This window comes from Notothenia rossii, assembly GCF_949606895.1.
Source record: "Notothenia rossii genome assembly, chromosome: 10".
Lineage (NCBI taxonomy): Eukaryota > Metazoa > Chordata > Actinopteri > Perciformes > Nototheniidae > Notothenia > Notothenia rossii.
The window spans coordinates 37,459,696-37,486,477 of record NC_136908.1 but is presented as its reverse complement, the minus strand read 5'-3'; the positions used below and the strand labels follow the sequence as shown (position 1 = coordinate 37,486,477).

At 43.6% G+C, this 26,782-nt stretch overlaps 1 protein-coding gene and 2 long non-coding RNA genes across 4 annotated transcripts; 2 read left to right on the top strand and 1 right to left on the bottom strand.

Moving 5' to 3' along the window:
- The first annotated feature begins 18,795 nt into the window (after nucleotides 1–18,795).
- On the top strand, nucleotides 18,796–19,841 carry LOC307021474. Its single transcript, XR_013803162.1, has 3 exons — nucleotides 18,796–18,868; nucleotides 19,168–19,554; nucleotides 19,781–19,841. It is a non-coding gene; the product is annotated as an uncharacterized lncRNA (long non-coding RNA).
- A 199-nt stretch (nucleotides 19,842–20,040) lies between these two features.
- On the top strand, nucleotides 20,041–22,438 carry LOC307021472. The gene is made up of 2 exons (XR_013803160.1): nucleotides 20,041–20,399; nucleotides 20,733–22,438. It is a non-coding gene; the product is annotated as an uncharacterized lncRNA (long non-coding RNA).
- Nucleotides 21,824–26,637, bottom strand: LOC307021471 (uncharacterized protein). 2 transcript variants are annotated; one of them, XM_079653617.1, is made up of 6 exons: nucleotides 26,229–26,637; nucleotides 25,145–25,190; nucleotides 24,872–24,963; nucleotides 23,870–23,980; nucleotides 23,334–23,610; nucleotides 21,824–22,493 (listed from the first exon to the last, which is right to left on the bottom strand). In XM_079653617.1, the coding sequence occupies exons 2-6, from the start codon at nucleotides 25,181–25,183 to the stop codon at nucleotides 22,284–22,286; spliced, it is 729 nt and encodes a 242-aa protein (XP_079509743.1). In that variant the 5' UTR covers nucleotides 25,184–25,190; nucleotides 26,229–26,637; the 3' UTR covers nucleotides 21,824–22,283. The 2 variants fall into 2 exon arrangements, with proteins under 2 accessions (XP_079509743.1, XP_079509742.1); XM_079653616.1 differs by lacking the exon at nucleotides 26,229–26,637 and having other exon boundaries at nucleotides 25,145–25,838.
- Nucleotides 26,638–26,782: the final 145 nt, after the last annotated feature.

The window sequence follows — 26,782 nt, the reverse complement described above, 5'->3', positions numbered from 1 at the left end:
CTTCTACGGCTAGTGTCCAGCCAGCTGCGGTATCATCAACTTTGACCCGCCATCGGAGGGCCTCCTCCCCGGGTCCAGCTTCCGGTGCTTGGCGGTCGGTTCATCCAAACTACGGGTAATCCTGGAGCGGACATAAACAAAGAATGATATTTTACAGGACATGATGGATATGTGTTTTTTCCAGGCTTTTTGGAAATAAACCAAATGTGATTTTGCAGTGCATGATATAGCTCATTTTACCCATGTGATGTTGTGCAGTACATTACTGAGCTCATTTAACGATATTGGTCTACCAGGTGAAGTGGGATGCTGCCATTTCCCAACTGGTCTCCGGAGGAATATAAGGAGAGTTGACAGGGGACTCTGCCCAGTGCTCATGAACCAAATGAGGGGTGTGTTAGAGGGGAAAGGCTCTGGCTGTTTCTGCAGCCTCTGCATCTACCTTCTCTCCCCACCCCGATACCAGCGCGTGCCTGCTGTAAAAGGCAGGTGCACGGGCTCTCACTTCCACTAACTCTGAGCCTGGCTCCCGAGCAGCACGTTCTCCCCGGCAGTCCGCCAGCAGATGAAAAACACCCACCTCTCCGCCTCTTCCGAGGGACGAGGGAACCGCGCGGGGGGGTCTGCTGGAGGTTCCTGCCGGGTGCTCCGTACTGCGTTTCACCGGGACCTGGCTCGAAACACTCGGAACTCTGACTCCAGTGCGGTGTGGCGGTCTCGCCCTGGCCGTCCACCGTGCGCCTCCGGGTACCTGACTCCCCTGCCTCCTCCGGGGGCAGGTGCGAGGGGTTCAATGCCTCCTCCCCCCGCTGCGGCGAAAGCCGGAGCGGGACGGAGCGCCCGGAGGTACTGTTACCCCCACGTTTTGTACCCAAAACTGTCTTGTGAGTTCGTGGCAGAACCATGAAACAAAAAACAATCAATGTATCGGACCCATCGCCAGTCGCGTTGGTGCGGAGGTGGGACCATTTTAACCAGGTGGTAACCCAAGTCCTCCCCTTGGTCCGTGTTCCCTGCATTGAAGCATCGGACCCATGGTTGCAATCAGCAGTTGGCTAACGCATATAAACGGAGAAACAGAAAACCATTTAAATATAATTCATTGTGTGTGTTTTTGGAAGGATGTTGACCGAATGCCCGGTGTGCAGCCTCCGCTATCTGGCTTTGAATAAGCACCTTAAGCACAAACATGCAGTGCGGAACCTGGATGAAAGAGGCATCATTCTTAAAATGGCCAGTGGTAGAATAAATGTTCGGACCAAACCCTGTCCCATCACAGGGTGTTCGTATGCTGGGAGGAAACTACACCGTCATGTAACTCGTGACCACCCTGAGTTCTCCCGAGATGAGGCACATCAGGTCATGGCAAGGCTGAAGCATAGTGTGGCCCTGCAGTTGCTCCATGACCTCCGAGAGACTAATCCCATCATTGGAATGGCTACATCATTGGATATAGACAATGAGGAGGAATACCCGGTGCACCCTCCACCCTTCTCCCCACATACCGAGTGTGACGAAGAGGACTGCATGCAGGTGAGGCTGGACAATGTGGCATTGAGGGCTCAGAAGGATGCCCTCATTGATGAGGTGAAGACCCTGCGCTCCAGGCTAAAACAGGGTCTAAAACCCAGGAAGCAGAATGCCACTGCTGCTCTGCTTGAGGAAGACGAAGAATGTATACGATTTAAGGGCGTAGCAATCCCAAGTACCCCCGACATGAACTCAGTAGCCTCCGGCAGCAATACCCCTCTCAAGACCCCGGTGAAGACTGTCATGCGGTCCATAGAAGCCTCTGCGAGTGAGACCCCCCTCAAGTCTGTGATGCGGTCCCCAGAAGCCTCCGGAAGCAAGACCCCGGTGAAGACTGTCATGCGGTCCGACAAAGCCTCCGGTAGTGAGACCCCGGTGAACACTGTCATGCGGTCCCCAGAAGCCTCCGGAAGCAAGACCCCGGTGAAGACTGTCATGCGGTCCAACAAAGCCTCCGGTAGAGAGACCCCTCTCAAGTCTGTGATGCGGTCCCCAGAAGCCTCCGGAAGCAAGACCCCAGTGAAGACTGTCATGTGGTCCCCAGAAGCCTCCGGTAGTGAGACCCCAGTGAAGACTGTCATGCGGTCCATAGAAGCCTCTGCGAGTGAGATCCCTCTCAAGTCTGTGATGCGGTCCCCAGAAGCCTCCGGAAGCAAGACCCCGATGCAGACTGTCATGCGGTCCGTAGAAGCCTCCTGTAGTGAGACCCCTGTATGCCAGAAGACCCGTGCGTCTGTCTCCAATAAGCTGAAAGCTAATCTGGCTAAGGACTGGCCCTCTTCCCAAAATCAATGGTGCACTGGGAAGGGACTGCGGAATACCATGCGTGAAATCACGTTGCCTAAAAGCATGGAGACGTACATTCAGACATACAGAGGTCATTGTGAGGGTCTTGCACCGACAGTAAAACGGAAAGAGAATTGTATGTCCAATGTCAGCCGGATAAAGAACTTCATAGTATTCATGGCCCATGGTTTTGACCGGCTGTCAGACTGGCTGTTTCTAAAAGACACAAAGAGGGTCCGTGGCTGGAGCAAGTATATTTCAGAGTCGGGCCGGACAGTCACAACATCGCTGTTGTTCCTGAAGACTGTGAACCATTTCCTGAGGTACTTGTCTGCATCAAAGCTCCGGGGGTGCAGGCTCACCCAGTCTGATATGACCAACATCATCAGAGAGGTGAAAGCCAACATTAACGATTTGAAAAAGTCTGTCACTCTCCACCAGTTTAAGGTGAAGAGGGACAAGCTGGATCGTCTGCCGAGCCAGGCGGAGCTTCTCGCCGCCATGGCGGCCGCTGAGAAGCGCATCCCTGATCTCCTTGACCTGATGGCTAGCAATCCGACCACAATGACCCAGTACCTGCTATATGGCTATCTAACCCTCCATTGGAGCCTCCTGTATGGCCACCGTCCGGGTGTGTATGCAAACATGACCAACACGGAGGTCTTTGAGGCGGACAGAAGGGGCACTGCTGAGGGCTACATCATCCACGTGCAGGATCACAAGACTGCCAAGACATTTGGTGAAGCACAGCTGGTGCTTACAATAAAGGAGTTTAGCTGGGTCATGCGGTGGATGGGGATAAAAGAGGGCTTGTCGGGTCCTCAGAATGAATTCTTCCTTTTCACATCGGGGAAGCAGGCTTCCAAGAACCTGAACGCTCACTTGAAGAGGGCTTGGGCTGATGCTGGGCTAGAAACAGCCGTCACCTTCACCATCTTGCGCACTGCCCTGGCTGACAATATCAAGCATCACCAAGATCCAGAAAGCAGGTCGATTCTGGCTAGGTTTATGTGCCACGACGTAAGCACTGCAGACCGGTTCTACGCGAATACGCCTGGAATAAAGGAGGCATTGAAGATCCGCTCCATGTTCAGGGCGGCGGCAGCAGCTGCAGCAGCATCATCATCAGAAGGAGGTCTACCACCGTCAGCTACCTCCGAAGAGGATTCAGGGGCGGAGAGCAGCGATACCTCTTCTTCAGGACCGATTGGTACTCCTGATGAGGGGAAAGGGGCCGTGGACTCAACCTTTTTTCCCCGGTGCACTGTACAAGTTAGACGGCTAATATGGCCCCCAGGCCCCTGTTAATCATGTTGTTATTATGTTTATTTTGTATACTGTTTTTGTAAAAGTGGTGTGATAATTAAATAAAAAATAAAAAAAAAACATTAGTATAACCTTGAAGGTTCCCAGGGGCAAATACAGTGCCTGTCATTTTGCAGGATATAATTTAACATGTAACCTCTCCTGGAAATGGACATACTCTGTGCATTTCCAGGAGAGGTTCCATGTTAAATTATATCCTGCAATATCCTCCAAAGAAGGGGTGGTAGTGTCATGAATAAGGCCGAATATGTATGCCGATGTGCGGACGGTAAAGCACCGCAAAATCCACCCCTTTAGGGTAACCAGGGGCATGAAGTTCTGTAGGGTGTGAACATCTGGGTTTAGTCCGAGTGAGGAGTGCTCGAGCGTGGGAGGATGTGTAAGGCAGAGGAGGGGAACAAAAGGTGTGTGCAGGAGCAGGGAGAAAAGAGAAAATAAAAAGCCTCAAAGTGTTCCACCTTCCAGCAGCAGCAGCAGCAGCGGGCAGGCTCTGTCCGTGGTGCTGAACACCTGCCTGTCTATGTGGAATACAAAAACAAACAAAGACAAACACCTTTAAGGTCACCAGGGGCGTGAGGTTCTGGTTCTGGCGGTGTGTATGGAGGGGTTTAGTCCGAGTGAGGAGTGCTCGAGCATGGGAGGATGTGTAAGGCAGAGGAGGGGAACAAAAAAAAACGAATACAAATAAGTTAAAGTGTGAACCTCCAGCAGGGCAGGTGCTGCTGCTGCTGCTGCTGCTGCTGCTGCTGCTGTGAAGGAGGACGAATATTGATGCTTGTGTTCGGACGGTAAAGCACCGCAAAATCCACCCCCCCTTAAAGGTGACCAGGGGCATGAGATTCTGCAGGGTGTGAACATCTGGGTTTAGTCCGTGGGGGAGTGCTTAAGTCCGGGGGCCCGGGGTCTCACGGTGCACGAGGTTATGGAAGTGCCACTGTTGCCGGAGGTCCTTAGTCCGTCCTTTGGGGCTCTGTCAGGGGCTACAGAGAGGTGGTTTTCCCGGTCCCTCTCCTGGAGGTATGAAATAACCTGAGCTCCATGTGAGGGAGCCGTGCTGGAGCTGCTTAGTCCGTCCTTTGGTGGTCTTTGAGGGGCTAATGAGAGGTGTTTTCCCCGGTCTATTTGATGGAAGTCTGACACGAGCAGAGTGTGCATGCTTTGAAACTAATCCACCCACACTTAGCATGCTATTTTAGGGTATAAATCGTACCTTGTCACCATGCACTGTGCTCCCTGGGACGACGCGCCCTCCTGTGGGGACACATGAGAACTGCACTCAAATCACTTTGTGCTTTTTAAACAGTTTAACATATTTTTTTCCACATTTAAAAAACGCTTTCTGCCCTGGAAATCATTTCTAATCATTATTACCGTTATGGAGGGGCTGCAGGAACACTTTCCCCGCCTTGCAAACATTTATTCCTGGTTCAAATAATCAATTTGTTCCGCCTGCTTTGCGTCAGCACCTCTGCGGCTGTCGGATTAACACAGATGAATGCACTTTTAACACTCACGCAGCCAGAATTCCTGCTCTTTTCCTGGGTTACAAAGTGAGGTGACGCAGCCTGTCCTCTGAGTCTCCCCGCCTCTCATAGACTTATTTCTGGGTAAAAAAAGCCATGTGCTCCGCCCCCTGGATCTCTGCATGTGTGTGTGTGCCTGTGAGTCTGTGGCTACTGTCCACATGCCCGCATTAGGAGGCACTATTTTCGGATACATTTTCTCATTTTCACCACTTTTCATGTTTTTATTATGTATATTGTTATATTATTATTATTATTATTATTATTGTATATATGTATACTGTGTATACTGTTTTTGTAAAAATCATGTGATTATTAAATAAATAATAAAACATGAATATAACCTTGAAGTTTCCCAGGGGCAAATACAGTGCCAGGTGTCAGACTATTTAAACAATGTTTACCCAGGATTCCGACACCTTCCCTGGCTTGTAAAATGCGGTGATGCGCCCTGGAGGTATCAGAGTATTTTAAACAACTTTTCCCCGCCTTTCAAACACTTTTTCCTGGCTTATAGCCTGTCATTTTGCAGGATATAATTTAACATGGAACCTCTCCCAGGGGCAAATACAGTGCCAGGTGTCAGACTATTTAAACAATGTTTACCCAGGATTCCGACACCTTCCCTGGCTTGTAAAATGCGGTGATGCGCCCTGGAGGTATCAGAGTATTTTAAACAACTTTTCCCCGCCTTTCAAACACTTTTTCCTGGCTTATAGCCTGTCATTTTGCAGGATATAATTTAACATGGAACCTCTCCCAGGGGCAAATACAGTGCCAGGTGTCAGACTATTTAAACAATGTTTACCCAGGATTCCGACACCTTCCCTGGCTTGTAAAATGCGGTGATGCGCCCTGGAGGTATCAGAGTATTTTAAACAACTTTTCCCCGCCTTTCAAACACTTTTTCCTGGCTTATAGCCTGTCATTTTGCAGGATATAATTTAACATGGAACCTCTCCCAGGGGCAAATACAGTGCCAGGTGTCAGACTATTTAAACAATGTTTACCCAGGATTCCGACACCTTCCCTGGCTTGTAAAATGCGGTGATGCGCCCTGGAGGTATCAGAGTATTTTAAACAACTTTTCCCCGCCTTTCAAACACTTTTTCCTGGCTTATAGCCTGTCATTTTGCAGGATATAATTTAACATGGAACCTCTCCCAGGGGCAAATACAGTGCCAGGTGTCAGACTATTTAAACAATGTTTACCCAGGATTCCGACACCTTCCCTGGCTTGTAAAATGCGGTGATGCGCCCTGGAGGTATCAGAGTATTTTAAACAACTTTTCCCCGCCTTTCAAACACTTTTTCCTGGCTTATAGCCTGTCATTTTGCAGGATATAATTTAACATGGAACCTCTCCCAGGGGCAAATACAGTGCCAGGTGTCAGACTATTTAAACAATGTTTACCCAGGATTCCGACACCTTCCCTGGCTTGTAAAATGCGGTGATGCGCCCTGGAGGTATCAGAGTATTTTAAACAACTTTTCCCCGCCTTTCAAACACTTTTTCCTGGCTTATAGCCTGTCATTTTGCAGGATATAATTTAACATGGAACCTCTCCCAGGGGCAAATACAGTGCCAGGTGTCAGACTATTTAAACAATGTTTACCCAGGATTCCGACACCTTCCCTGGCTTGTAAAATGCGGTGATGCGCCCTGGAGGTATCAGAGTATTTTAAACAACTTTTCCCCGCCTTTCAAACACTTTTTCCTGGCTTATAGCCTGTCATTTTGCAGGATATAATTTAACATGGAACCTCTCCCAGGGGCAAATACAGTGCCAGGTGTCAGACTATTTAAACAATGTTTACCCAGGATTCCGACACCTTCCCTGGCTTGTAAAATGCGGTGATGCGCCCTGGAGGTATCAGAGTATTTTAAACAACTTTTCCCCGCCTTTCAAACACTTTTTCCTGGCTTATAGCCTGTCATTTTGCAGGATATAATTTAACATGGAACCTCTCCCAGGGGCAAATACAGTGCCAGGTGTCAGACTATTTAAACAATGTTTACCCAGGATTCCGACACCTTCCCTGGCTTGTAAAATGCGGTGATGCGCCCTGGAGGTATCAGAGTATTTTAAACAACTTTTCCCCGCCTTTCAAACACTTTTTCCTGGCTTATAGCCTGTCATTTTGCAGGATATAATTTAACATGGAACCTCTCCCAGGGGCAAATACAGTGCCAGGTGTCAGACTATTTAAACAATGTTTACCCAGGATTCCGACACCTTCCCTGGCTTGTAAAATGCGGTGATGCGCCCTGGAGGTATCAGAGTATTTTAAACAACTTTTCCCCGCCTTTCAAACACTTTTTCCTGGCTTATAGCCTGTCATTTTGCAGGATATAATTTAACATGGAACCTCTCCTGGAAATGGACATACTCTGCGCATTTCCAGGAGAGGTTCCATGTTAAATTATATCCTGCAAAATGACAGGCAACAACTCTCTTCCAGACGTTTAAAAACACTTTTCCGACTATTTTAAACAACTTTTCCCCGCCTTTCAAACACTTTTTCCTGGCTTATAGCCTGTCATTTTGCAGGATATAATTTAACATGGAACCTCTCCTGGAAATGGACATACTCTGCGCATTTCCAGGAGAGGTTCCATGTTAAATTATATCCTGCAAAATGACAGGCAACAACTCTCTTCCAGACGTTTAAAAACACTTTTCCGACTATTTTAAACAACTTTTCCCCGCCTGTCAAACACTTTTTCCTGGCTTATAGCCTGTCATTTTGCAGGATATAATTTAACATGGAACCTCTCCTGGAAATGGACATACTCTGCGCATTTCCAGGAGAGGTTCCATGTTAAATTATATCCTGCAAAATGACAGGCAACAACTCTCTTCCAGACGTTTAAAAACACTTTTCCGACTATTTTAAACAACTTTTCCCCGCCTTTCAAACACTTTTTCCTGGCTTATAGCCTGTCATTTTGCAGGATATAATTTAACATGGAACCTCTCCTGGAAATGGACATATTCTGTGCATTTCCAGGAGAGGTTACATGTTAAATGATATCCTGCAAAATGACAGGCTACAACTCTCTTCCAGACGTTTAAAAACACTTTCCCCGACCATTTAAACATTATTTATGGATTGTAAAGTGCGGTGATGAGCCCTGACAGTATCAGACTATTTAAAGGGTTACCAGGAGCATGAGAATATCCTCCACAGAAGGGGTGGTGGTGCCGTGAATAAGGCCGAATATGGATACCGATGTGCCGACGGTAAAGCACCGCAAAATCCACCCCCTTTAGGTTAACCAGGGGCATGGAGTTCTGTAGGGTGTGAACATCTGGGTTTAGTCCGTGGGGGAGTGCTTAAGTCCGGGAGTCCGGGGACTCACGGTGTGCAAGGTTATGGAGGTGCCCATGTCAGGGACACATGCTGGAGGTCTGTGGTCCGTCCTTTGGGGGTCTTGGAGGGGCCACAGAGAGGAGATTTCCCCGGTCTCTGTCCTGGATGAGTGAAATAAACAGAGTCTCCATGTCAGGGACACATGCTGGAGGTCTCTCTCCCGAGAGTGGACGTCCATTGCCTGTAAATTGGTCTAACATTAGGTCTGTCACTTTGGCTAACCGCACCACTGTCTGTCGTCTCCCGCAAGTGGACATCCATTGTCACTTTGGCTAACCGCACCACTGTCTGTCGTCTCCCGCAAGTGGACATCCATTGCCCCTAAGTAGGGATAGGAATAGCCGTCACCCTAATCCCAGCTACTCCTCACCTGATCCCCAAATTGGGACTGCCACTGCCCCAATCTCCAGATCCTTCCCGATTCCTTACACGGCCTCACCCCCAGAAGACGAGCCCATGCAAGTGGGAAGGGCCCGCCTCTCACCATCTGAGCGTGCTAGAAGGATCCAGGCTGGGGAATGTGTTTATTGCAGCCAAACCAGCCATCTCGTTTCCTCCTGTCCTAATCTGCCAAAAGGTCAGGCTCGTCAGTAGGTGTGGGGATTCTGGCGAGCCCTTCCTCCTCTCTCAACCCCCGACCCAGAACGCAGCTAGAAGCCGTGCTTTGCTGCAACCAACAGTTCCTACCTCTGCTCGCTTTAGTGGACTCGGGGGCGGACGAGAATTTTTTGGACATTAATATTGCAGTTCAGGCAGGAATTCCCTCCGAAGTGTTAGATTCACCTCTTAATGCTAATTCTCTTAATGGTAAATTCCTGGCCCAAGTCACTCACCGCACCTTGCCAGTAAACCTCATTCTGTCTGGAAACCATCGTGAGGTTATTCAGTTTCACCTAATTTCCTCACCTCATGCCCCCATAGTGTTGGGCCATCCCTGGTTAAGAACACACAACCCCCAGATTAATTGGGTAACTGGCAAAATCCTTAGTTGGAGTTGTTTTTGTCTATCCTCATGCCTGCAGTCTGCCCTACCGCCTGCAGAGACCGCCACTCCACCACCCAAGATCGAGCCGCCTGACATGTCATCTGTCCCCACTGAATATCATGACCTGGGAGAAGTGTTCAGTAAACAGCGAGCTCTTTCTCTTCCCCCTCATCGACCCTACGACTGTCCCATTGACCTTCTTCCCGGGGCCCCTCTGCCTTCCTCGCGTCTGTTCAACCTGTCTCGCCCTGAGAGGAAATCCATGGAGAGTTACATCCATGACTCCCTGGCTGCCGGTGTCATCCGCCCATCCTCCTCCCCGGTCGGAGCTGGTTTTTTCTTCGTGTCCAAGAAGGACCGCTCACTGCGGCCCTGCATTGATTACAGGGGTCTTAATACCATCACTGTAAAAAACAGATATCCATTACCCCTCATCAACTCTGCCTTTGAACCCCTCCAGGAAGCCACAATTTTTTCCAAACTGGATCTCCGCAATGCCTACCACCTCGTCAGAATCCGAGAAGGGGACGAGTGGAAGACGGCCTTTAACACACCACTCGGTCACTTCGAGTATCTGGTAATGCCTTTTGGACTGATGAATGCCCCAGCAGTTTTCCAGTCGATGGTTAACGATGTGCTCCGTGACCTCCTCAACCGATCAGTTTTCGTCTACTTGGATGACATCCTTATATTCTCTCGTAACCAGGAGGAACACAATATCCATGTCAGGCAGGTGCTGCAGAGACTCCTGGAAAACAGACTCTTTGTGAAGGCGGAGAAATGCGCATTCCATGTCAACACAGTCTCATTCCTGGGCTACATCGTTGAGGGAGGAAAGATTAGGGCCGACCCTGAGAAGATCCAAGCAGTGGCAGGGTGGCCAAAACCAACCTCAGTGAAACAGCTTCAACAGTTTCTTGGTTTCGCCAATTTCTATTGGCGCTTCATCAGAGACTACAGCAGAGTCACGGGCCCTTTAACCAGACTCACTTCCCCTACAACTGGCTTTTCCTGGACCCCAGAGTGCGATGCAGCCTTCTCGGAGCTAAAGAGACTCTTCACCACTGCCCCTGTGCTCATCCACCCTGATTCCTCTCGCCAGTTCGTTTTGGAGGTTGATGCCTCCAACACCGGGGTAGGCGCAGTTCTTTCCCAGCGCTCGGAAAGAGACCAAAAATTACACCCTTGTGCATTTTTCTCCCGCCGCCTCACTCCAGCTGAGAAAAACTATGACGTGGGTAACAGAGAGCTGCTGGCTGTCAAACTTGCCCTAGAGGAGTGGAGACACTGGCTGGAGGGAGCTGAGCTCCCTTTTATTGTATGGACAGACCACAAAAACTTGGCTTACATCCAAACTGCCAAGCGCCTTAACTCCCGTCAGGCTCGATGGGCTCTGTATTTCGGTCGCTTCTCATTCACCCTTACCTACCGCCCAGGGTCACGGAACCTCAAGCCGGACGCTCTCTCTCGCCAGTTTGCTTCCAAAGAACCAGCTGCCGGTCCAGACACCATCCTGCCTGCCTCCTGCGTGGTAGCGGCTGTTACTTGGGAGATTGAGTCACTTGTTAAGGAGGCTCAGCGGGCGCAGCCTAACCCAGGTAACTGCCCAGCTAATAATCTCTTTGTGCCTATCTCTGTCCGCTCCAAGGTCCTGCAGTCGGCACACGCCTCCCGTCTCTCGTGTCATCCTGGTGTCCATCGCACACTGTTTATCCTCAGACAGCGGTTCTGGTGGCCTTCCATGGCTCAAGACACCAGGGTCTTTGTTGCTGCCTGTACAGTATGTGCCCGCGCCAAGTCCTCCCACCAACCTCCCTCTGGTCTGCTTCGCCCGCTGCCAGTACCTAGTCGCCCTTGGTCGCATGTGGCCTTGGATTTTGTTACTGGACTTCCACTCTCACAAGGTAATACCATCATCCTAACTATTGTGGACAGATTTTCCAAGATGGTACACTTTGTTGCTCTCCCCAAGCTTCCCACAGCCCGAGAGACTGCAGATCTTCTGGTCAACCACGTTGTTCGACTACATGGAATCCCCACCGACATCGTTTCTGACCGGGGTCCCCAGTTCATTTCCCACGTTTGGAAAGTCTTCTGTCGGGCTCTGGGAGCATCGGTGAGCCTGTCGTCGGGTTATCATCCTCAAACAAACGGGCAAACGGAACGGGCCAACCAGGACCTGGGAGCGGCTCTCCGCTGTGTGGCTTTCAGGAACCCCTCTTCATGGTGCCCACATCTGCCATGGATCGAATATGCCCACAACTCCCTGTCAAATGCAGCCACAGGTATTTCACCTTTTCATTGTGCCATGGGTTTTCAACCACCCCTGTTTCCAGCACAGGAAGAGGAAGTTGCTGTTCCTTCCATTCAGACCCACCTTCGACGCTGTCGTAAGGTGTGGAAGGACACCCGAGCCGCCCTGCTCCGTTCCGCTGCCCGCAACCGCCTCATCGCAGACCGTCACAGGACCCCGGCCCCCAACTACTTACCAGGTCAGAGTGTTTGGCTTTCCTCCAAAGACCTCCCACTCAAGACAGAGTCTAAAAAACTCACGCCACGTTATGTCGGCCCCTTCATCATCGACTCTGTTGTTAACCCATCTGCAGTCAAGCTCAAGCTTCCCCCACACATGAAGGTTCACCCTACTTTTCATGTTTCTCTGCTAAAACCTGTTGCCAGCAGCCCCTTGTCTCCTCCAGTGACTCTTCCCCCACCCCCCCGCATCATCGATGGTCACCCAACCTACACCGTCAGGCGATTGTTGGACGTTCGTCGCCGTGGAAGGGGATTCCAATATCTCGTGGATTGGGAGGGCTATGGCCTGGAGGAGAGGTCTTGGGTTCCCCGGCGAAACATCGACGACGCGTCCCTGGTACGGGACTTCCACCGGGATAACCCTGGTAGACCTGGTAGACCAGGTAGGCCGCCTGGAGGCGTCCCTTAAGGGGGGGGTACTGTGGTGGCTGTCCATTTCCAGCCGCCTCCTTGGGGATGTTTTCCCTTTGCCTGTTGTGTGGGCGTGGTGGCTGTCACTCTGGCTCCCGGCTCACCTGCTGCAATCAGCTGTTCACCCTCACACCTGATTCTCATCAGCCATCTACAACGGCATATCAGCAGAGGCTCCACAACCTGTCGGCGCCAGATCGTTGTTAAACCACAGTGGTAAACCTCCAGGCTACTCAGCATTATCAGCTACCTTATTTCTGGATGTTCTGACGCTAACGTGTTTTCTTCCTGTGCTCCAGGATCATTCTCTGACCGCCGTGTTGTCGTCACCAGCCTCCACTTCCTCGCCACTCCTGCCGGATTATCCTTCCCGCACCTTTTGTTCACTAATAAACCCTTTTTGAACACTCTGCCGTGTCCTGCGTTTGGGTCCTCTCAGATATCGTAACAAGTTTAAGACTGGAAATGAGATTCAGAGTACCGCTACCACAGACTACAACTTTAATCGTATATATTCTTGTTTTGATTCGATTCTGGAGATTAATTCAAAACGTCAAGTGTTGGTAGATTATTACTAAGAAGAATAATCATCAATTGGATAGTCTACGTCATATGGTGGGGGACTCTTTTGGTGGTGTATGGGCGTCAGATCAGCTACCCCAAGTAAAACAAGTATTTAGATACCCTGTATACATGATTGTAAACACCCACCCCTCCCACATGCCCGGAGAACACTGGTTAGCAGTGACTTTAGAGGAGGACGGTGTGGGAACTTTTTTTGATTCTTTTGGATTTCCTGCCGATTTTAGTCATTACCCGAAAAGCATCCTGCAATTTCTAGAAAAACAATGTAAAACAATTTTACACCACAACCAGCAGCTTCAGAATGTCCTGTCTACAGCCTGTGGTCAGCATTGTGTTTTCTACCAATGTAAAAGAGCGTCTGTGTTGTCTTGCGAAAATGTGTTATCTCTGTATCAAGATGATGTGATAAAAAATGATGCTGCTGTAACGAATTTTGTGAAAATATACCAACGATGTAAGAGACGTCATAAAGACACACATTTTAACCACAGTGTTTGTTCTCTACAAATGTTTAAAGATTGTTACAAAATGTAAAAAAAAAGTACAAGACAAAATTAATTCAGGTGACTCTGTCTTTATTAGGAAAACAAAATATAATACAAATGGTTCAGGGGTTAAAATGTAACCAACTGGGACTTAATTTTCTATCTTTCCTTATTATTTTCTTCTTAAGCGGGGCACTCGGAGGTTCTTCCTCCTCTGTGGGGTCTGGTGTTCCTGACACCTCACGAGCGTGTAGGTTTTGAAAAGCTGATAAAGGAATGTTGAGCTCATTCAGACTATTTAAAAAACGCGGCCAGCCTTTAGGCTCCTCGACATTTGTTTTATACGAGTAGGATAGATGTTTAAATACATCTAATATGTGTGAACCTTTTACAGCTGTACCCTTTTCTACAAATTCCCCCGGTGGTGTCCATCCATCTGTACTCGTGATTAATTTATTCATAATGTACTCTGCATTTTTACGGTAACGCTTAGGGAGGTGTTGAAGTACCTCGTTCTTTATTTTATCAATGGACATGCCATCCTTTTCTTCTCCTTTTACCAAAACTGTGTCTTCAGGTAGAGTTAAAGTAATATGTCGTTCCTCCTTACCGTCTTGTTTAAGTAAGGTGAGATATCTCTGCAGCAAGCCGTTGTATTTTCTTATTTTTTCATAAGGGGGTAATCCTACTTTGTTTAGCACAGCTCTCATTTTTTCATCAAGAACATTTTCGGCAGTGCGTCTCATTGTTTCCTTACTATGGGGGTTGGTTACACCCGTCTGATTGAGCTGATTAAACTGGTGAGGTGATAACAAAAACATATGTTTACTCATGGTCGAATAAGCTCTCCTAAAAGTTGTCCTAAAATGGGGATCACAGCACCTAGCAGAGGCAGAAGAAAGCCTCCAGATTGTTTTCTTAAGGCCTTGAATTTAGTTTTTAAGTTGGTATTTTTATTGGCCAAGAGTTGGAAAATGTTCTTTTGTTTCTTGAGTATCCGTGGAGCAGTTCTTGAGAATATCCTTACGCTTCGAGGGCTTGGCGTTACATAAGGCCTTCAGCAAGAGCATGTTTCTTTTTAAACGAGCAGACATACTGTTTCAAGTTTTCGGTTTTGGTATGTAAACAACTAACCACTGATTAGGTAGTGCTCCCGATCTAAGTCTGTAGATGTCTGGACAGCTGGGGGTCATGTCTACGATTAAATAACCGTGAGGATCCTTGGTGGCATATTCAAAACTTTGTAGGAAAAACGATTTATTGCCAGGGTATATTTGTTGAGCAAGTCTGTTCATCTGTAATCTGTCTCAGGTTTTTTTAAACAAGACCATGTAATTAGTATTCAAACTAATGGTACGAATATTTTTCCCCTGATGAAAAACATTTTGTGTAAGCATCATAACACTCATATTCCTGTGATGGCGGTATTGGGTGAAAAGTCTGAGGCCTGAAATATAACATCGTCCAATATAAGCAAATATGATCAGGAGGAAATAGAGATTCGTCTTCAAATGATTCAGGCAGACCTTTGACGAATTTCATATTTGTATTATTTTCCTGCAGTTCTGCATACATTGGCTGTAAAGAAGTGTAAATCCACACAATATTTTGAGGTTGTACATCTATTACATGAATACAATTTTGCAAGACATTCTTGACAAAAAAGGTTTTTCTACACCCACTGGGGCCAACTACTAAACAAGAAAAAAGGAACACGTAGCTTACCCGCTGCAGTTCGGTAAGGCAGGACTGGAAAGTAAAGACCCCTGGGAGAGTCTACTGTGGCTCTTATTAATCCAAAATAACTCTGAGGATCTTTGAAATCTCGGAATATGATCTGGGGGTGTCTAAGTGGATATAGGCCTGTACCAACCTGATCTCACCAGAATGCGTGACTCCTCCACGACTCCTTAACACCGCATTGCGTGGTGGAGTCACGGAATCTTTTATATTTGCGTGTCGGCACCACGCAAACAACCCCAATGTAAAGTGAATGAGGCTCCTTTGTCGTGGTGCACACACACATTTCTAAACGTCCTGCAGTGAGCTTTCTATTCTATAAAACGTTTTAAAAATCGACTTTATAGCTTGTGGTAGCTCACGGGAGGCTTCTTTTATTTTATTTGTATTCATAATAATTTTTATTTTTCGTCAGAATGTATTATGGTGCATTATTTATCAATGTTTGTTCTCAAAAAACGGTGCATTTTTATTAAATTAGTTATTTTTTAAGGAAGGCCAGGGCTTCAGCTGTGTCAAATAGATTGTTCCCTTTAGTTTACGTTATTTAAAAGACAATTACATTCATATTTGATCATTAATAGTAATAATAATCTTTTTTTTTTATAACAACGATAAACCAGAAGAAGATGCCATCGTCACCACGCCAACGTTATGTCGCGCTTGACGGCAGTGACGTAGCCACGTGACGTTGCCCACGATCACGTCACTTTCATTCATTTCATCTCACAACGGACTACAGTAAGTATCTAAAATCAAGGGGAGTTTATTTCTTTAAAACACGAAATGATATTGCTTTTATTTATTCCACTGGAGCACAGTCTCTATAGCGTTTCATTCCTTGATATTATGTTGAGTTTTGTAGTGTGTTTAGATTTTACAATAGGCTACGCCCAAGCTAGCGGCCAAGTTCAGCTAGCCTCCGGCTTTCCGGTCAAAGTTTGTAGCTAGATAGCATTTATAGTTTATACAGCTAAATGACATTAGCTGTCCCCGGCACAGTTGGATAGTGGAGGTGCCTGCTCGAAAAATATGTTTAAATGCTTGTATTTGCCCATGTGTTGTAAAGACAGCTTTCAACACAGAGTTGTAATAGTGGAATCGGCGATGGAGTGGAACAAAAATGTGGACCTGGAGTTTTTCCAGAGGATTTGACTGGCCAGTGGGGACATTGGGATTGTTAAATGACATTAGCTGTCCCCGGCGCGTCTATCGTTATTCCAACCCAGTTTAGATTTAACCACGCCCACTTCCGCATTACGCAAGAACGTAGCTTTAGCGTCATAGACTTCATCTTCGGCAGTTATAGCCATAGCGGTCGCGGTAAAGCAGGAATACTTGTTTTTTGTCTTACTGGTGTTTTATCATCTCAGCTGGTGTAAGTATTAGCATTATTTAATGATACTATTTTATATATATATATAGGCCTACACACATTTATTCATTTATAAACATATATATGTATAAACACACACTTATATATACTCACACATGTATTTATTCATTTATACACACAGATGTTTATTGGTGTTTTATCATCTCAGCTGGTGTAAGTATTAGCATTATTTAATTATACTATTTTGTATATATATAGGCCTATACACATTTATTCATTTATAAACATATATATATATTAATGTTAAAATAGACATTTATAACATATTATAAATGTCTATAAAATATTAAATAAACGTTAACATGTTACATGACAAACAAAAAAACGAAACATTATATATAGGCTATATATACAGATGTTTGCTAATGTATCCCTCTTATATCCATCAGGAATTAATATTAAATGATGAATTAACATTACCTCAGCACTGCATAAGTGCGGTCGTCAGTCAAATTGACAAAGATATTGTATATTATGCATACAGTCTATGATATTATGCAGCGTTTATAAGGATGGTATTTTGCTTGTCAGATTCATTGTCAGATTCAGATTTTGCGGGTGTGCCGTGTCTACGTAGAGCTACGTCGATCCTTGCGTAATGCGGAAGTGGGCGTGGTTAAATCTAAACTGGGTTGGAATAACGATAGACGCGTCCCCGGCACAGTTGGATAGTGGAGGTGCCTGCGAGAAATATATGTTTAAATGCTTGAATTTGCCCATGTGTTGTAAAGGCAGCTTTCAACACAGAGTTGTAATAGTGGAATCGGCGATGGAGTGGAACAAAAATGTGGACCTGGAGTTTTTCCAGAGGATTTGACTGGCCAGTGGGGACATTGGGATTGTTACATTGTAGAATTAAAATATATAGTCGAAGATATAAGATATATAAATTATACAAAATTATTATAGAGTAATGCACAGATTAATTATTTTTGCACTCTCTTCATTTTGTGTATTTTTTGTATATTGTGTCTGTATTGTTTGTATGCCATGTCCCTCATAATATAACAATATGCACAGTATAACTTATACTAAATTATTATTGCATAATAGAGTAATGCACAGATGTTACTGTTATTCTAAATAATCCTAATCATGTTTTTATTTTTCCTGTTTTACAGCTTCTTTACAACTCTATATCACCAACACACACATATCCACACACACACACACACACACACATATAAAACCAACAGCACTTTTAAGAGCCACTCTCTCTCTCACTGTCTCTCTTTCTATCGCTCTCTCACTTTCTCTTTCAATCACTCTCTCAACTTCTCTTTTTCAATCACTCTCTCTCACTTTCTCTTTTAATCAATCACTCTCTCTTTGTATGCCATGTCCCTCAACCGTGAAGTGAGGATCTTTGAGGATCCCAATGAGGCCAGGATGCACGTGGCAGCATTGATTAGCGAGGCTCTTGTCCATGAGGCCAGGGTGAGGCTTTTCATGATAAGCAAATACCCAAGTCTGTAATATTGCTTTTTATTGATGTAATGTAAAGGGTCCGTTAGACCTTTTTATGCAACCGTTAAATAATTGCTCAAATATAAGTGCTGCTGTCTTATGTTGTATTACAACTTTGTTGTTGATCTCAACCTCTGAAAAAAAATAGGCTACTGAAACCCCTGCCATCCCTCCGAAAAAGAAAAGAAAAAGCAGGAAGAGACCTCTTTCTAATCCAGTGGTCACACGCAGATGTGAGAGACAACGGGAAACTCAACGCTCCGCCTCAGGTTTGTTCTTTACTATATCATGATTTTTAAATCTAAGAATAAAGATAATTCATAACAAAGTTATTTTGGTGTACACAGTATGAAATGATGTAATGTAAAGATACCTCTTGACAAATCTGTTGCAATGTTTAAAACATTTTCAAATTAAATCAAGATATTGTAAGAGCCTGTGACTGATAATCCTTGCTGGTGTAGTATTTTTGAACATGTGTACCTCGATTTGGATAAAAGTATGCCAAATGTAAATTATCATTGTGATGCTGTGGTAATATGTTCTTAGTTTCATTACCTGCAGTCCTTACAGAGCATTTTCATATTATAATTAATTGGTGTAATTTTAGATTGATTGAAGGGTTAAGCAAACATGACTGTCTCTGCAGCTTCACAAGCCAGAAGAGACGATCCTGTGCCTGAGGAAGGCCTTCAGCTAGAACATCAAGAGTTTGGTAGTCTTGGTGAGTATATTGATTATAACAGCAGTGGACTGGCACTAAAGTTTTTCCCAATTTTTCAATTTTTATACTCATCCAGTTAATCATAATAAAGTATTGAGTGTTGACTGTTTCATGACAAGTGAATGTATATTTGGTATAAGTATCACTTGCTAATATTGCTTTGGATGCATATAATGATTCATAGCATGTTGCTATTATTAGTCCGCATATATTTTTCCAACTCAAAAGTGTTTCAGTATACTACCTTAATATCCATCATACCAGTTTTAGGGTGTCTTAACAGCTGTTTTATTTTTTAGAAACACATCTCCAAGAGTTAAGAGACACCCTAACTGCAGTCCAGGTTCTGGAGGCAACAGACGGAACGGTTTCTGCTTGTGCACAAAGGCAGCTTCTCGCAGATGTGAGAATGAAAACTGCTAGGCCAATGGTTTTTAATGCAAAACTCTCAGCTGAGAGAATAGCCATTCAGAAGTGCCACAGATGCTGTGCAGAAGAAGCGGCTATTAGGTGCCTGGACTGTGTTCCACTGGACATTGAGTTCCTCTGTGCAACCTGTGACATGGAGGCCCACAAGAGGAATATCTTCCATGACAGAGAGGCTGTGTTCAATGGATTTCTGGAGCCCATTCCCCGTACAACTGCTGTGGTGGATGAAAATGGCCAGCCTCAGTTTTGTGAACAAAGTATGTAAAGATTAACATTACATTACAATGTCCCATTATAGTGTAGTTCCCAAAATTAAGTGTGAATGGGAAGTGTATATAGCTGAATGAAAAAAGTATGATTGGTTTTGACTAGGGCTGCAAGATATGTGGAAATTATGCAAAATGTTATTGAATATCTTGATAATCTGGAGAATTCAGGAAAAACTGTAAATACACCCTTCCTAACTTATTTTCTATATTGCAGTATGTCAACTGCCTGTTCCTACTCCAAGGTCAATCTGTGAATGCTCTGATGACGTCATAGTATGGAATCAAATTAGGGTCAATAATATTCACAAATTATTTCACAGTCTGCAGTTGTATATCACCTGTTGTGCGCATGTGAAAAGATTTTGTGCATGTGTAAAAAAGTTTTGTGCACACAGATATAATTTGCTCGTGTAAAAACATGTTGCAGCTGTAGAAATATTTTGTGCGTGTGTGAAAATTTTTTGCAGATATAATTTGCACGTGTAAAAAAGTTTTGCAGGTGTAGAAATATTTTGTGCAAGGATATTTACAACAGTGAGGTTTCACAAAGTCTGAGATACGGACACACACATTTCCTATCTGTGTGTGCGAACCTGAAGTTACAAGCTACAAGCTGCTATTTACGAGTACGAATTTTGACCCTGTTTTTACGCCTGAGTATGCTAGCCAATCAGCACGTTGCCCACTGACTAGCCAATCGGGACGTAGCCCACTGACCATCCAATCATAGGACACAAGGTTCTAACGCGTTCGTTTTGCTGACCTGCGCCACTTGGAGCGTGCTTGCGGGAGTCAACATGGAGGAGCCCGAGGCGAACTCTTGTGGGACACAGGTGGGTTAATTACATGCTACCACGGAACATGCCACTACAGTTTTAATTAACTGACGTTACATCGTAATTAACTAAATATATCAAGACAGCTGTGCGTGCATCCCGGAGTTACTTAAATTGTATATTTAACGCTAGCTAGTTGATGTGGTGTTTGCTAATACTACTTTGTGCCACCCTCCTTTTTTGGGCTCAGTACTACTATCCCAACAAAGTATTTCCATTTACCTATATATAAAACAACATGGTAAAGCAGTAAAATACAGCTCATCTTTAAAAACGCAAATGTCATTTATTTGATGTATTTCCACAACCTCTTGTTGTCTTTGAATGCAGCCTCTCCATCCCAACTCGAACAGCTGACAAAATTCTGGGTAGGGTGGGAAATCCCTACAGACACCTTGAAGGTCCGAGTTGTGAAGGGGGCGTACCTGAAGTCTTCCACATGTTTTGGCACATTGCATGTACCTGGGCACTTCCAAAACTATGAGGACTTTTCCAAGCATGTGGAGAGCTGCATTGCAACCTATGTTACAGGCTTTGGTCTAGTTTAGATACTGCTCATCAGTATGATTCTGTTGCAAAAAAAACATTGTTTCAGTGTTATGGAGCTTCTGCTTTTGTTCATTGGTGTAAAAAGGGATTTTGTCTTTGGTATTCTTTCACCTGAAAAGAGATCTCCATTTTAAGAATATCGACTCACAGAAACGAAACCTTTTGAGATTATTACTACTTCATTTGTTCCAGTGGTCAGCTCAAAATTGAACTTGAACATGACATTTTGTGACAGATACTATAACCTTTGCCTGGTACTCTTTTTGTACTGCATTTTGTTGGAAGGGCTGTTTGGATTGTGCCATATGTAGTTCTGGCACCTGGTTCAGGTAGTTGTAACCAATGGCATCATTCATTCTGTTAATAGTCAATATTTAGAAAATGGTCTATTACAGTACTTGTTATTGCTGATGTATTTACTTGAATCCTACAGCTCTTGTATCCAAAGATTCTAAGAAATAAACCATTGACCAGTGACTTTGGATGTTTGCTTCATTTCAATTTACCCACATTTTACATTTTTCACAACAATCAAAATTTGAATTATTATATTATATACCTTAAAATGTTCTGCGGCTAAAAAAGTAATTTCCATTCATAAACCACAGAACTGATCATTTGCTGTGTAAACATTTCCCCGGGGACTATTTTGAATGCAGGTTGAAGTCTCTGAAAAGGATTTTTTCAAGTCGTAGCGGAATGAACAGAAGTCAATGTCAGGATGAAAGGTAGGGACATTATTGTGAGTTCTAAAATAGAACATTATACTACTACTGTAGTATCTTTCATGTAACAAGGAACTGCATTAGCTAGTGGAAAGCCATGTTATTCTAAGAGTAACATTTCAGGTTACTACAAATAAAGTAGGCCTCTAAAATTGAAATACATTTATTTTCCCTTTTCAAAATGAGAATATAACAGTCATGCCCTATATATATATATATATATATATATATATATATATTCCATCATCCTCTACCCAACCACCCCCACAAAAGTACCACGTATCTCCAGATGTGTTGGTGTTGAATGTTTGTGATCAACTGAAGGATGAAGTGTTACTTAAATTCTTCTTCAGCTAAATAAACTCTTTAAAAAGCCTCTTGGATCAGATTGAAAAGTAGTCGTCACAAAGCTGAAAACAGGCTGTTTTTCTGACTTTGTAGAGATACGTGGTTTTCACAGGACAGAGACAAAGATACAAACACATGATGATCTTATAGAATATGATGCATTGATGGAGATTAAACTAGCCAACAGGATATAAAGGATTTATATGCAACTAATTACTGAATACTTCTTCCACTGCTGAAAGTTAGTATGCATTGTGCCTTATGCTTCCTGACTTGATTCAAGGACACCCTCTATGTAGTGAACTACAGCACTATAGATGTCTGCCCCAAAACACAATGAAGGAGCAGTAGGATTAAAAAGTTGATTCAGTCCTTCCAGTTCTTCGATGCCCAGGGGAGATGCCAGTTCAGGAACTTGTACTCCAATTTGATCCATGTCTGCAATTTCCACATCTGGAAAATGGATCCCCTGAAATAAAAAAGTAATCGGGTTTGTTAAAATAATTACATGGGATGACACCCTAAAACAGTGGTCAGGAACCTTTTCTAGAAATCCTTTGGCTCCCAACAAATACAAATTCTAAATGACTAATACAGTCCATTATTTATTATTAAATTATTTCCACCCCACTGATTAAATTGTTGTTTTGTCTTGACATGAACACTAAACTAGATTTCAATCACTTGACATGCATTACTGAACTGTAATTTATTAAGCCATTTATTTAGTTTAAATGTTATCCTTGTACAGACTAAATAGACTAGTGCACTGCATATTCATTGCAGTTTTCAGGTGTTAATTTACCAGTGAACGAAGTCAGCATCTTTTTTTCCTGCAATATTCTTTTTGAGGCCTACAAATTCAAAGAAAAATAAAATGAAAACAACTACAACAGTAGTTGTTTTCATTAGTTTTACATTTTTCGGATTGTGGCCTATGTCTTTGTATATCAACAAAACTATTCTATGCAACTGAAACTCAATGTTACATTGTGTTGCATAGCCCATTGTTGGCTTTGACACAAATTGTAATTCTGCTGTAGCCTGATTATGCATATGGTTATTGCTGTGTACTATTGGAAGATGCCTGGTAAAGTGAAACACAGTGGTCCTGGAAGGCTAAATTCCAGTTCCCGTGTGTTGCATTTTCATTATAATATTAAGAACAGTGTAAGGATTTTGTCAAATAAACATCTAACCAAATACTAACATTTTTATGACTTCTAAAAGAAAGCAAGGTGTGCTAACATTGGCTTCCTCCACAATGGTGAATAAAACACAGAACTACAAAACAGTTTTTCCCCTTTACCTCGAAGTTGTCAGGAGGGCTGACAGGGCTCTGACTCTTCCCGATTTCCCACAGCTGGTTAGGAGTGAGGTTACGTTCTGTTCGGAGTGAATGGTTATTCCAGCCATCTGTGAATGTGTCAAGATCTTCCTGAATTCTGGGCAGAAAGACATACTGAGCACAGAAAAAGTGTGTGCAATTTGCTGGGCCGAGCAGGCCATCCTCCTCTAGGCTGTGGAGCAGATCGTAATAAATACTTGACACGACATTCCACACGTCACGCCACAGGCGCTCTATCCTGAAAGACAGTTGACAAAAATAAATGAATAAATGCAGTCCGTAAACAATTATCACACCTTTACGTTGCAAAAAATGCAAATAGTAACTCAATGGATTTTTCCCCATCCCTAATAACACTAATATGTACATTAATCTCAGCAACAACTTTTAGAACCATAATTAATGGCAGCACGTCACTATTAAGCGATACACTAGCAAAATATATTTTGACCAAAGAAAGCTTTATGACAGAAGCTACAACCATACACTGATATTACCTTTGATTATGAACACTTTTCCCTGAGATGATGCTTCCCCTGCCGCACCCACGAACGTCAAACATATGTCTGGCAATGTCCACATTTTCCACACCTTGGTCTCCTCTGACCCTTGACATGTACAACCATACAGATACCATGTTAAGTAATTTGACAATGTGAAATTTGAATCTCTGTACTCTTAGAGCTGGCTGTATCTCCAGTTTTCTAAGTACAGCTATAGCCATTTAACAAGCTTCACTATTGGCTACTGGCTAATCCCCCAGGGAACCAGCAGTTTTAAAGATTTTGTTACCACAGAAACAAGAGGTTTTAGTATGAGACTGAAACATTCTTTATGGGCACATCACTGGAAAGACCTACACATAATATTGGGAATATGTCATGAGGTCATGTAAAGTAATATAAACAAGGAATGAATAATCCAATCTCATTCTAAGGCCATACCCATAAGTGTCATCACTGGTAAAGTGTTGTTTCAGAAATGACATATAGGGGGTACTAGGGCTTCCTGGGCCTTTGCTTAATAGGCACTATATCCCCAACTATCAATTTACAACTTTTCTTCTAAAACTTAGTGAAAAATCTGTTGATCATGTAGGCCTATAGACCTTTTTGAAAAGCAGCCATTTTGACATAAAATAGTAGGGTAAACACAGGTGTTACCAGTGATACTAATTAATGTTCTGTTCCATTCAGATCAAACAGTCAGGGTGCTGCTATTGTGCATGTTGGCTCACTGGAAAGGCTCTACTGCACTAAATAGAATGGAACCTTAATCAACTTAATTAATTTAACCTGTATTTACCTGCTAGTTCATGTCAATACGGCTGCTGTGACAAAAGTCTACCTTATTTTTATAAAATGGCCTAGACTGATACAAATCAGTGTTCTTTTAACTGTATCAAGTGCACCTGACATTTTTCTTCATATTCAGTATTTCCAATAATCCAATGTTTACATGTAAAAAAAACACACACAAAACAAGAAATAGCCTGTTACCTGGATGGAAATCCGTGTTTGTCCACAGCCTCAAGGAAGAACTGCAGAGCTGTTGAAGCCTTGTTGTTATTGGCTACTTGTAGGTACATGATCTATGAGAGCATTTATAGAAAGGAAAAAGTAAGCACCACAGAAACACAGTACTCAAATAACCTATTAATGAATTAAATACTGACCCCATACTGTATGTGCGTGATAATTAACTTTAAAAAATGGCATTTAATATCAATTCACTTTTGGTTAATTGTAAAATAAACTCCAGGAAGCACTAACCTTTCTTGAAAATCCATCAATTCCACCAAATATTACCATACCATATCTGCAAAATAAAAAGGTATTAATTGCTTGATGTATCCACACCACATCTTGTCCCACCAAGTCCTTTGATGATTGAAATAATCTTCGTGTCCATCGCCAGACCCCTTTTTGTGGTGTTGTGCTGAATAACATGATGTGGTCGGCGCCTACATAAGATGACCCGCACAATGTATAGTGAAATGTTTATCTTTGGCTACAATACTGCTTGTGTTTACATTATATAAAACATAGCTGAGGAAGAGCATTTATTGTTATAAATATGTTATTTGTGTCCTAAATATTGCTGATTGGTCTTTTAAATGAATGAAGTAAGGCTAATTTTGGCCTGAACTCGAGCAGTGAGGCATGTGTTTCAGGTTAAAGCTTTTGAAGTTCTGCCCTTTTCATGCAAAAAAGTATAATGCATGGACTGTAGAGTATATGAAAAACATATAGAATTATATTTAAACAAATAAAATAATTAATACATAAATCAATCATATACTGTAGAGTATATGATTGATTGATTTTTAAGAAAACATGAATCGCTCATCGTCTATTGCAGCGGGTTGTAAGGAGCATTTGTGTTGAGTAGGCCATACAGTTATTTATTATTGATTATGAAGATCGTATGGTTAGCCCACTTTACCGTTCCTTTTCTGTTCACTTGCTTTATTTTCCAGCTGACGTGAACACAATTCGGATTGGAAACTGAACCTTTTCGACCTTTGGCTAACTAACGTTACGTTACCTTCCTCTCCATATTAAATGCCCGGGGCATTATGTCAGGAAGCACCCGACAAAAGTGTTGCATTAATTTCTTTAACATTAACGTTACTCATTCAAACGGCATAACAACAACAAACGTTAATTTAGCCAACAGACTGTAGCTAGCTAAGACAATAGCAAAGACCACATCAACTAGCTAGCGTTAAATGTAAAATATAAGTAACTCAGGGATGCACGCACAGCTGTCTTGATATATTTAGTTAATTACGATGTAACGTTAGTTAATTAAAACTGTAGTGGCATGTTCCGTGGTAGCATGTAATTAACCCACCTGTGTCTCACAAGAGTTCGCCTCGGGCTCCTCCATGTTGACTCCCGCAAGCACGCTCCAAGTGGCGCAGGTCAGCAAAACGAACGCGTTAGAACCTTGTGTCCTATGATTGGATGGTCAGTGGGCTACGTCCCGATTGGCTAGTCAGTGGGCAACGTGCTGATTGGCTAGCATACTCAGGCGTAAAAACAGGGTCAAAATTCGTACTCGTAAATAGCAGCTTGTAGCTTGTAACTTCAGGTTCGCACACACAGATAGGAAATTTGTGTGTCCGTATCTCAGACTTTGTGAAACCTCACTGTTGTAAATATCCTTGCACAAAATATTTCTACACCTGCAAAACTTTTTTACACGTGCAAATTATATCTGCAAAAACTTTTCACACACGCACAAAATATTTCTACAGCTGCAAAATGTTTTTACACGAGCAAATTATATCTGTGTGCACAAAACTTTTTTACACATGCACAAAATCTTTTCACATGCGCACAACAGGTGATATACAACTGCAGACTGTGAAATAATTTGTGAATATTATTGACCCTAATTTGATT

Coding starts and splice junctions, on each gene's coding strand:
- LOC307021471 (XM_079653616.1), bottom strand. CDS start 25,321: ATGTTATTCAGCACAACACCACAAAAAGGGGTCTGGCGATGGACACGA. Junction 23,611..23,869: donor AAAAGTGTTCATAATCAAAG/GTAATATCAGTG, acceptor ACTGTCTTTCAG/GATAGAGCGCCTGTGGCGTG. Junction 22,494..23,333: donor GCCCTCCTGACAACTTCGAG/GTAAAGGGGAAA, acceptor TTTTTATTTCAG/GGGATCCATTTTCCAGATGT.